At 38.8% G+C, this 12,402-nt stretch overlaps 1 protein-coding gene across 1 annotated transcript; it reads right to left on the bottom strand.

Moving 5' to 3' along the window:
• Nucleotides 1-588: 588 nt before the first annotated feature.
• cunh15orf39 (chromosome unknown C15orf39 homolog) lies at nt 589-12,402 on the bottom strand. Its single transcript, XM_077193321.1, has 4 exons — nt 12,184-12,402; nt 7,609-10,524; nt 4,731-4,767; nt 589-2,048 (listed from the first exon to the last, which is right to left on the bottom strand). The coding sequence occupies exons 2-4, from the start codon at nt 10,481-10,483 to the stop codon at nt 1,997-1,999; spliced, it is 2,964 nt and encodes a 987-aa protein (XP_077049436.1). The 5' UTR covers nt 10,484-10,524; nt 12,184-12,402; the 3' UTR covers nt 589-1,996.

Here is a 12,402-nt window from a genome sequence, read left to right as displayed (position 1 = left end):
CTGTGAGATAGCCATGATGTTCAACATTTTGGGGTCAGATATTTTTTCAAGAAATGGATACTCTTTTTATTCAGCAAGGACGCTTGAAACTGATAAAAAGTGACATTATAATGTTAAACAATTTTTTATTTCAAATACTGTTCTTCCGAACGATCAAAAATCTGGAAAAATTTAGGATATTATGGGTTCCACAAAAAGTTTAAAAAGCACAACCGTTTTTATAGCAAGAAATGCTTGAGCAGCAAATCAGCATATTATAATGATTTCTGAAGGATCATGTGACACTGAAGACTGAGTAATGATGCTGAACATTCAGCTTTGTATCACAGGGAAATGCACCATTGACAGTTTTCACAATATTACAGTTTTTACTGTATTTTTGTATCAAATAAATGCAGCATTGGTGAGAATGACTTCAAAAACATTAAAAAATCGTACCGATCCCAATCATTTTAAAGGTAGTGTTCATTTAGAATTATCTTTATTAACTCTTAAGGTAGGAACATGTTTCCATAAACAATTCAATAAAAAAAACACGAGAATATTCACTAAAGAGCTCTTTAAAAAACGTCACAATGAAATTTCAAATGTCATTTTAAGGATGTTTATTTAAAAAAATGAATTGGAGCGAGCCAAATATATTTATGTTTTTTTTAAAAAGGATTAAAAATCATGTACATGACAACAGCCAATATAAAAAATAATTATTCTGTAAACAGTTAAAGATATTGCTTTACAGCATTTCCTCTCATCTCAATCACATGGAATGCTTGAAGAGTTATCAACATGTCAGCTGCTGGGAATGTTTGCCAAATAACTTTACACCAAGAACTGAAACATTGTTGACACCAAAAACAAAGATGAGTTGAAACTGAACACACTGTAACTTAAAACGCGCCAAGTTTTTGGTTGCAAAAATTAATTCAAAACTCATCGGTCATCAATTCAACTTATATTCACAGTTTAGAATCAATTCAGTTCTCAGTTACAAAATAAAAACAATAATACCGTCAACAAGTCTTAGTTCTCAATTTTCAACCATCCTTTCTTATAGTCTAACAGCAGCTCAAGATAGTACTGCCACTCGGGCTCACTATCATATTTGACCTCAAACACAGTTTTCAGTGGGTTGGTATGTGGCTCATGGATGCGCAGCACTACTCCTCTGTACCACACTTCTGTTTTGTCGTTTTCCTCATACAAGTGCCATATCCTCTTCCCCACCAGTTCAGGGTATCTGTTGTCCATGGCCTGGTGGGCAGACTGCACAGTGGAGCGCAGGACCCATCTGCGCCGGTGCTTGGAACCATGTTTTTTTGAGAGGTAGGGATTGTTTTGAGAGTACGAACTGAAAGAAAACTCCCTGTCCGCATGGCTTCTTTTGTGCTGGGATGATTTGTGTTTCTTTTTCCTGTAATGGTCACTGTCTGTGTGTCTGAACCCTGGAGTTTCAGAAGAATCTGTGACCTTCTGGTAGTGGGGGACTCTGCCCCTGTGACCCTCATTGTAGAAGACCTTCCTCAGCTTGAGGACCATGCTGGAGGGCCCTTTGGACAAGCCTTGAGCAGACCCTGCTGAGCTGGATCTGCGGCTCTGAAAGGACATTGATGACATGCTTTCAGTCTCTTCGGTGCTATCAGAGGAGAGGTCATCAGAGGTCAAAGGTCGCGCCCAGGAGTTCTCAGGCTCTTCCTGGGTTTCATCTTCAATGTTTACCTCCACATGTGGTCCACTGTCGTTGCAAGTCACAAGAGACACTTCCCATTTATCTCTCTCTATGGAACTGACGACACTCCACCTCGCCGGTTCCTCAGTAAACTCATCCTCTTGTGATGAACTGGTCTCATCTAAAAATGTCCTCTTGGAGGAAATCTTTACCCTTCCTTTCTTTTTCTTTGTCTTCAGGCAATATTTGTCCACACATGTGCTTTTCTGAGTGAGTGGTCTAGAGGACTCCAGGTACAATCCTTCAGTGCCATTCACACGACCGGACGATTCATCTGAGCTGTCCGTGCTCTCTCTCTTGAAGGTTAAGTGGGTTTCTGCTCCTGTAGAAAGAAAACAAACTGGAATTTAGTTTCAGCATTTGTTAAATTACAACCAGACTCAAAATGGCTTTATGCAGACTCATATGTTAAACTAAGGGACAGTTCACCCCAAAAATTACAATTGTAATCATCTAATTAGCCACGTCATTCCAAATGGTATGTCTTTCCTTTCTCTGTAGGACACAACAGAAATTCTTTGAATAGTTTTCTTTTTGATCACCAAATCCGTTTAAATAAAATTAAAAGTCCAAGCAACTTGACAGAGCCTATTTGAATGTATGCAAGCATAAGAAGAATGTCAGTGAATATTGAATATCCTATGACTTCTGACCACTTTTATGGACCTTTATGGTGAGTTTTTTGGAACTAAACTGCCAGGAGTATATCTTTTGTGTTCCAGAAGACCAAAAAAAAAAATTCATACAGTTTTGGAATGACATGAGTGCGAGTAGATGAAATAAATTAGTTTTTTGGTGAACTGTACTTTGAAGTGTTAAAGGGCAATTACACAGGACACGCTTTTGCATTCTGTCTGAAATGTTGTTAGTGACTGTATAAATGAGTCAGACTGAACTTTGAGATCTTTTTTGCTTTGCACCAGAATTTTTAAGACGTCATATATCACACCTATTTATGAACACACCTGATACCTGATTGTCTTTTAGTCATGCATTCTCCACATGCATTCTTGAAGCAACACAACAGGAGCATAAATAAAATGTAATCCAAAAGGATACTATTTATAGAAGCTATAATGAACAAAATTATAAACGTAACACTTTTGTTATTGCCACTATTTTTCATGAGCTGAACTCAAAGACCTAAGACTTTATCTATGTACACAAAAGGCCTATTTCTCTTAAATATTGTTCACAAATCTGTCTAAATCTTTGTTAGTGAGCACTTCTCCTTTGCCGAGATAATCCATCCACCTCACAGGTGTGGCATATCACGATGCTGGTTAGACAGCATGATTATTGCACAGGTGTGCCTTAGGCTGGCTACAATAAAATATTTGAGAGAAATAGGCCTTTTGTGTACACAGAAAAAGTCTTAGATCTTTGAGTTCAGCTCATGAAAAATGGGGGCAAAAACAAAAAAGTTGCGTTTATAATTCTGTTCATTGTATATTACCCAACCATGTCAATAAGAACAATAAGCCATTTAATGAAACTGAATAGGTGAAAAAGCAATTAAATGGTGTCTGAAATTATAAAAACAGAAGAACACTGTTAGAACACTGCAGAAAAAGATGAATAAATAAATAAATAAAAATAGGGATGATCTCTTAACACTTATCTGTTTGGGGTCTGGGGTCTGGGGAAACCCCAAAAAACAACTTTGCTGAAAAAAAAAAAAAAAAATTTCCCTTCATCTAAAGGGCACAAGGGCACAAGACTTGACTTTGTCTACATTTGCTAGCTCTACAAACAACTAAATAAATAAGAATGATATCTGGTTGTAGTGTCCCAGTCAGGATGTGCGGGGTCTCCCCATATTAGAGATGAAGTGGCAACATTCTAAAACATCCACAATGTGTAATGCTTGAGTTCACACCCCCCTAAAAATCACCCACCAATCAATGAATAGCTACATAAAAAAAATTCAGTTACATAATTTGTTTTGACTATTGCAGCTTAACTAAGTCTGTTTTTCTGAATTTGAGGCTTTGTCCACTCAAATATGTTTTCGTTTGAAAATGCATCCTTTTTCTCTCCGTTTTGGCCTTCCATACACACCAAGACGGTGTTTTTAGCAACAAACACAAAGCTTTTTCAAAAACACTATCCTAGGTGAATACATTTGAAAACACCATTGTTGCATTGTAGTGTGGACAATGAAAACAGATGTATTTAAAAACAATGACGTAAGTTTAGTCATGTGACGCATATTGAACCCATAGATATTATGTTTATACCGGTATTGTGCCTGTTATGTGCCGTTCACTTTCACACAGTTTGTTCAAATATGTTACTTTGCACACTCTTTTGCTGCCCTGCATTAAAACGTGAGAGCAGTTGTGTTTTAGACCAAACATATAATGGTGAGTGAGTGCGACCTGGAACGCATCAGTGAATGGTGTGATATTTTGCTCAGTAAAATTATCCAGCCAGAAGAATTGCGTGATAAGTTGATTGTCTTGTTCTGTCTGTATCATCTCAGTGAGCTTTTATGAGGGTTTACGTATGCACTGTAAGGTGAATTTAGCATTTTCCGATGTTTCAGTGTAGATGAGAAACTTTTGGAAATGTATCCAGATTAATGTAGACGTAGCCGAAGTTGAATTTGCACTAAAAAGCAAAAAACTAAACAAAAAAATATCTGAACTCTATAACTAATAACAGACAGCTGTCAACCCCTGGTGGTCTGTAATGGCACTGCAGGTGAGAAATGTTAGCCAGTGAATATGGCAACCCCTTCCATCCCCCACCCGCCTTAGCATTCCTACAAAAGAATTCTAACTTCCTTCCCTGAAGTGCATGCATCTGAAACTGAAAGATATCATAAAGCACATCACTGTTCCGTTCCAGACTATATCTGATCAGAAAACACCTGCAACAAAACTGCACCTGCAAGAAACATGAGCAGTTCAAAGATTTACGAAGTTTGCTCTACATCTGTCAACGAGATCTGTTTGTGATTGGAGAGAGTGTTTTGGGGGACAAAGTAATAAGAAGGTACCTGGGCATTTTTTGGACACCATCTGTAGCAGTGGAATCTGCAAAAACAAATGTGTATCAAATCAAAAAGTATGACAAAAGTATGATTAAAAATAAATCATAAAGCAGAAACAATAAAAGAGATGTCACCACAGGTATGCGCCATGTATGTAATTAAAGTAATTAAAGTAAATGTAAATTATCAAAATAATTCAAATAACAGCCCTTCCAAAATCAAATAGGTTTTTATATTTTAAAAAAACGTTATTTGAGACCCGTTACAAAACTAAAAAAAGAAACCATAAATCTGATCCTTTAACCGAATATGCTGCTGTATATTTCAGGCAATGAAGATAACAGTACCCTCATTACCATAGTGCAAGATCCAAAAATGAACAATGATTTATTGAATGTAATTTTATTAAGAATGCCAAAAAAAAGTTTTATTAGGGTTACACCAATATTAAAATTCTGACTAATACTACATAATGTTTCAAGGTTGATATTCAAATTCTGTACTATTTTGTCTAATTAAATTAATTAAAAATACATTTAATGTTTATTTAATTAATTTAAACAAAATAGAACAGAATTTTAATATTGACACACCCCCCTCCCAACCCCCCACCCCACACACATACACAAATTTTATGTGTTAACACACTGCCTTATGTTAAAATACTTTAAATTACTCTTCTTTTTTTCACACCAATCTACACTCCATACACCATAATGACAAACCAAATAACAGATTTGTAATACCTTTGCAAATTTATTAAAAAAGAACTGAAATAAATACATTGCACATATTTGTACCCATTGTACCCTTAACTCAGTACTTGGTTGAAGCACCTTTACAGCCTCAAGCCACTCTTACATTGTAGCTGTGTGCTTAGGGTCATTGCCCTGTGGGAAGGTGAACCTTCTGCCCGGTCTGAGGTTCTGAATGCATCAGACTAGGTTTTCAGGTTCACCCAGTCCCTGTGGCTGAAAAACATGATGCTCCCACCAGCACACTTTACTGTTGGGATGGTGTTGTGCAGATGATGCGCAGTGCCTGGTTTCCTCCATACATTATGCTTGGAACTGAGGTTCATCAGACCAGAGAATCTTGTTTCTCACAGACTGATAAGAGTCCTTTAGGTGCTTTTGATGAGAGGCTTGAGTCTGGGCGCTCAAAGCCCAGATAAGTGGAGTGTTGCAGTTATGTTTGTCCTTCTGTAAGTTTCTCTCATATCTATATGAGACCATGAAGCTCAACTAGAGTGACCAGCTTCTTGGTCACCACTCTAACCAAGGCCCTTCACCATCGATTGCTCAGTGTGGCAAGACGGCCAGCTCTTGGTAGAGTCCTGGGTTGTGTTTCCCAAAAGCATCGCAAGTATGGATGAACCAACATTTTTGCAGCAGAAAATTATTTTCCAAAAATTGTATTTTCATTTTTTGGACGAAATAGAAAAAAGGCCGAAAATATGAGCTGAAAATACATGCCGCCCAGCAAAGAGGCCAAGTTTGTACCAGCACCCAGTTTGCTCTGCTCAAGCTGCTCACGGCCCAAGTGAACGCTCCACTCATGTACCGTTAATGGTCACCGGAAAAGCAAAGTCTTCTCAAATAACATGCTGACATGAAATTTCTCTGTAGTAGACTTGTTTCTGTTTGCAATAGCACCACTTTTCTGTAACATGGTGTGGTAATGCCGTGCTGCTAGGCAACGCTGGTGAAATGACGTTACCCTCTCGTTCACTGATCCGCTCCCCACTATCTGCTCTGATAATAATAGTTTTCTAGGGCTACATTTTATTTTGATAATTGGTCAAAAAATAAATCTGTTAAATCTGATTCTGTTGCACAGAACTGAATGAAGAATAATATATTGATATTTAATATTATTTTTCTGTCCAATTTTTGTGTTACTTTAAATAAGTGTGGTTATTTTATTTTATTGCCATTATTTTATAAATTCAGATCCAATAAAATTATTAAATTGAATAAATAAAAAAAGAGTATTATTAGTAGAATTATAAAAAAATAATCATTAATAATTAAGAAAAAATAATTTTCAGTTTTGGTTTTCAGTGCACCCCTAATCATAAGCCTAAGTGGATCATAGAGCCATTGCTACAAGTGGTCTCTATGATCAACTTAGCTCATGCCTTTGAGAAACACAGCCCTGGTTTGTCCAAACTTCTTCCAATAAGGATTATGGAGGTTTCATGCTTCTGTGAAATACAGCAGAATTTTTTTGTAGTCTTCCCCAGATCGGTCTCAACGCAAACCTGTCTCTGAGATCCACATGCAGTTCTTTTGACCTCATGGCTTGGTTTTTGCTCTGATATGCATTTTCAGCTGTTAAACCTTTTAGTGAGAGGTGTGTACCTTTCCAAATGAAATCAGTTTTTTGCTTTGTCATTATGGCGTATGGAGTGTAAATTGATGTGACAAAAGGAGTAATTTAAAGCAGTTTAACAAGGCAGTAACATAAGAAAATGTTGAAAAAAGAAGGGGTATGAATACTTTTGCAAGGCAGTGTATTTTTTAATATATATATATATATATATATATATATATCCTTTATAAATAAAAGTAAAAGCTAAAACGCTAAAATAAATAGCACAACAGTATAAAGTATGAAACATCTATATTATTTTGATATCTGATAAAAATTACATTTAATTATATTTAAAATTTACATTTATTAAATTTAGGTGAGCGTTACTTGACTACAAAGATAATCTAAATGTAGATGAGAATGTACAATTAAATATCCAATATCAACTGATATGATAAACAACAACAACAAAAAACCTTTCATAACGGCTGTTACCTGACACAGTACTAACATTTTGTGCATTCCTACGTCTTATGTTATTTACAGTGGTCAACCATCCAGCACTCACCAATGAACTTGCAGACGTTGTCATGGTAGAGAAGGTTGAGGACATCAGGGTATATATCTGGCAGATGTTTAAGGGACAGAAGTCTCCGGAGTTTCGAAGAGAAAGCCTTTCTGTGGAGTTGAGTCAGCTGCCTCTCCTCTGAGAGGGTGGTGGGCCTGAGCTCCACTCGATGCTCTTGCAGGACCTGATCTATGAATGTGCCTTGAACCTGAGGAAACAGCACCTCTTTGACCACCAACATGGGAATGAACACCGCACCAGCCCTCATGACATGAGGAAAGGGGCATTCGCCGGTTTTGACGTAGCTTTGAAGCTGACAGACCACCTTTTGAAGAGACACCTCCATTTCCTCACCTTTCAGCCATAATTCCCTCATTTTCAACCCCAAGAGACAAGTCACTTTCTGAGCTTTGCCTGACTCTCGAAGGTCCAGTTTGCATAACCAGTCCCTGAGCTCCTGACACGGGGTTCGAGTAACACAGCAGTATATGAGTCTACAGAGAGACTGGTGAAGCTCCATAAACTGATAACGGGCATGTTTGTTGCTGCTCATAATTGGCTTGTCCACCACTGGAGACTGAAGAACCTCAACAGGTTGTGTTGCTTGAGCTTTTAGGACCGCAGGAATGACTATCTTAAAATTTGACAATTTAAGGCAATGAGGTGGGATTTTAGTGAGAGAGAATTTAGTCAACGGAGGCGGCACTGGAGGTGTTGAGGGCAATGTAGGAAATGAAATAGACTCCATGTTATCTCTCACACCATTCTTGCATGTGGCTGAAGATTCATACTTTTCTACTAAGGGTGGGTTGCTTTCTTCTTCAAAGTCATTTTTTACTACAACATGACAAGGAAGAGAGCCAGATATACTTGTGTCTGACTCCCTTTGCTCTTCTTTGACCACAGGATCATGAGCCTCATGATTAATCTCCTCAGCAGTGCTCACTTTAATTTCCGACTGATTAACATCTGGATCCAATTTTTCTTTTTTGATCTTTACAGTATCTGGCATTTCAACTGGATCATCACTGTTGGCTGGTGACATTTGAGCTTCTTGTTTCAACCTGAGGTTCCTTTCACCTAAATTTGGTTCTAGATAACAGTTTTCAATTTCCGGCTCTTTTTTAAGCCGGGTCGCCTCAAGCTGTGGCTTTGGACTTTTTGAATCTCCTAGGGAAGTTAACATGCCTGTAGCTTCAAAATAAATTTTATAAGGAGCCAAGCTAAAAACTTTATTAATAATTGGCATTGGTGGGGAGGACGGTGACGGAGGCTCATCATCTGACAACTCATGGGTTGAGTCAATATTTTGCTTTTTACTGGCCATGTCAGTTTCAAGTTCCTGTCTTGGCCTTTTAGCTAACACATCTTTGTCAGATGGATCTGAAACATGATGCCTGTTCTTAAATACCTCTTCAGAGGACTTCATAGGAAATTCTTTGGAGCCGCCAACAGGAAAACAAGTTTCAGACATCTCTGAGTGTTCAAGGGTAGTGGTGTTACTGAGACGTCTGTAGTGGGCTGGAGTAGTATGGAAAGCCCCAGAAGTTCCAGACTGTCTATAAAGCTCCCGAGGGGACTCGGGTGTCTGCACTCTTCGTATAGAAAAATCAAGTGGTCGCTCTGATTGATGCATTGGGAAAGGGGCATGTGGCTGCTCATGCATGGGTGCTTGGTTATTATTTAAATGCACCCCATAAGGATGATAAGTAGGATATTTTGAGATCAGAGGATGGTGTGGGGGGGTAACAGAGCAGGACGGTGACATCAAGTCAGCTTGAGGGGAATGGAACTGATCCATATGATGATGTTGACCATGCTCGTCTGTAATAGCATTGGGATCTGTTCGGTAACCCTCAGGGTGACTCTGAGGGTAATAGACATTGCGACACGGAGGCATATGTGTGTATTTAGATATCTGAGGATGGTTCTGATATACTTTTGATGAAACTCCACGGTGTGCCATAGTCCTTGGGTCATAAGCATAGGGAAGACCCGTGTGCATCTGTGAACGAATTGGGGCACGCTGACAATACTCTGGTGTAGCACCAACAAATGGACGTGCAGTGTTGTAAGCATAGCTCGGTTCCATTAATGGAAGAGATCTCCTGGGCCCGTTTGATCCGATACCATGGTAGCCCTCTGTCTTTCCATCCTTTATAGCCTCCACACCATGCTCTAACTGCAAAACACTCTGTTGCGTCAATGCCTCCTGGCCCTTTTTATGCAGGTAAGCAAGACGGCTGAAATGAGAAGCCCATTCGCCATCATATATGTGAGGGGACATCCTATGAGGCCCATGTTCAATGCTGTAGCTATGCCCTGTAGTGCATCCACGCTCAGAGCAGCAGGGGCTATGACCGTATACAGGTTTTGGAATAGCCAGCCCAACACATCTTTCTGCATCTGACCCTCCAATGTGACCCTTGGGAACTGCCACAGGTGAGATGACCCCTGCTGCTCTGGGACTGTGCTGTCTGGGACTGCTGGCATAATAGGCCAATCTTTGCTTCGCTGCCAACTCTTGCGGTAGAGCACACCGGCCACCACCAACATCCACTGGGAAAGATACTTTATCAGGCCTGTAAACAGCTGAAATTGTAATTGACTCCTTGGCCGATGAATGAATCCTTGGGCTCGGCCCATTTCTCACGCAGGTTTTTGAAGGGCCCCATGGAGAAGGAAAGTCAAGAGTGTCTTGTCCACTGAGAGAGTAAGGGAAGTAAGCCCTGCTGATTGGTAGAGCTTTATCATGGGAATAGTGTTGTAGGCGGTCGGCTTTAGGGTGCCCCACAGGGACTACGGTGCCCACTGCACCTTCCATATTACTTTGAACTAGAGGATTGATGCAGCTCCGTCCCTCCTTACTGCTCATCTTGGATTCCCAGGCTCTGACTTGACCCAGCTAAATCATATCTATACAAGAAAATAAGAAGGAAAAAAAGCACACATTTTGAGTTTATATGTTAAATTATCGTTATCAATGTTGTACAATCATCGGAATAAGTACCCTGACAAGAGTGAGATATTTTTTTTAAAAATCACCCAGCTTCAACTATGTGGTTTATTTATCTACTTAGCAATACCTTCCTTTCTGAGGTTTTGTTAAAACATAGTCGCTTAGCTGTACAGTTCTTCATTCTATTTTGACAAATGTCACGTGACAGGTTCCTCCTAACATTAGGAAGAAATGTTTGAGCGGTAACCACAACAAGAAAAAAACAGGCACTTTTCTGCTTCACAACAGTGGGTGCACCTTACTTCCTTTGCGTGCAAGAGCATATTGCAGTTTGGCAGATATATCAAAGTTAATTGTGAGTGATTTTGCACAAATGTTGTGTCACATGCATTTTGAGTTCAGTTAGGACAAAAGAAAATATAACAATTAAGAATATATACATGCATGTATATACAATCATTTCTAATTGCTCTTACTCTGCTTTTACAATCAATATTATGCTTTTGTATCTAATAAATGAAACAAATGGTCATACTCATACATATTTCATATTCATATACATATCTTTATACATTTCGATTTTCTTTACATTTTTTTTATGTAAAAGTTTAAAATGAAACATTTATAATATTTTTAGAAATATTTATAAAACACAATATCTACCATTTGAACAGTGTTCACAGATAGGGGAGATGCACTCATTCCCTTCAGTGATGTTCCCTAATGAGCAAAGAGAGCATAATGATGCTCACAGGAGAGTAACACAAGGCTTGACACTGGCAGTGAAGGGGGATTTAAGTGGTTTATCAGTGGTGGAGACAGTCAGTCCCCAGGTGAGGCCACCCAGAGGTCTCAAAATGATGAAACAACCCCCAACATCTTTCAGCATACTGTGGCTCTGTGTCAAAACCTAGTAAGTTACCTTCGTAGTCATCATAGGCATTTGGTCGCGGCCATAATCTCCAAATAAGCCTAAAGTGCCTATGTGATGCCAACGTAACACAGAGAAAGAAGTAACTTATGTAAAGAACTGAAACTTCTAAACAGTAACCAAATGTTCAGCATACATTAAAATTATACTGTGTAACGTACACAACCTTATTGCACCCTGACAAATTAAAGACAAGACTCTATTATGTGCGCGAGCCGAACATGCAAATTCATTCATGCAAATTCGCGTTTAGAGAAGACACCATTTGGGCCACGTTATGGGTGTTTTGGTAAACTTCCGTCAACATTTACCTGATCTAAATATTTGTATTAGACACTTCTATAAACTGTGGGGAAACGAAAGAGACAAAACTTAAGGACCCTTCGAATTGTGGACGATTCATCATAATTAAACGTAATTTAAATAAACGTTGTAAACTGTGTTTTAATATAACGTTACTAACATTTACACTGTTTTTACTTCGGATAATTTTGATAGTGTTTATCATAGCTATACGCTGAAAAGCGGTCTCAAAGTCCAATGCCAAACTTTACACCCGTGCCAAACACAGTTGTCAACATTCATCTGCGTATTGATAATGTTCGTAAAACTTCGTCAATCTTCGCCAACAAGTTCACGTTGTAACAACCCCTAAACCAACTTTTGTTTATACAGCAACACTCACCTCGTGCACTGAAATTAATATCCGTCCGCAACCAATCCATGACAACTGAAACACCCAAAAATATAACCCAAACGATTTGGGAGCAGTTGAAGTATTGTTTTGGAGAACAGAGAGAAGAAGCATGCTGCTTTAACGTCGCTGCTTATTTTCCGAAAGGTTATTGAGCACTAGCAGTCGAAGTAGTATGTCGGTGGCAGCACGTATAGCCAATCGAAAGGC

The sequence above is a fragment of the Siphateles boraxobius genome, unplaced genomic scaffold (assembly GCF_051911475.1).
Source record: "Siphateles boraxobius isolate OS27281-9 unplaced genomic scaffold, OSU_SipBor_1 31, whole genome shotgun sequence".
Classification (NCBI taxonomy): Eukaryota; Metazoa; Chordata; class Actinopteri; order Cypriniformes; family Leuciscidae; genus Siphateles; species Siphateles boraxobius.
Note: the sequence above shows the minus strand (reverse complement) of the source record. Positions and strands in the feature narration are given on the sequence as shown.

Bases quoted from the DNA above. Each gene is read 5' to 3' on its own strand.
- cunh15orf39 (XM_077193321.1), bottom strand. From the start codon at position 10,483: ATGAGCAGTAAGGAGGGACGGAGCTGCATCAATCCTCTAGTTCAAAGT. The intron at 4,768-7,608 runs GTGAGTGCTGGA...TTGTTTTTGCAG, and splicing joins CAACGTCTGCAAGTTCATTG to ATTCCACTGCTACAGATGGT. The intron at 2,049-4,730 runs GTACCTTCTTAT...TTCTTTCTACAG, and splicing joins GGTGTCCAAAAAATGCCCAG to GAGCAGAAACCCACTTAACC.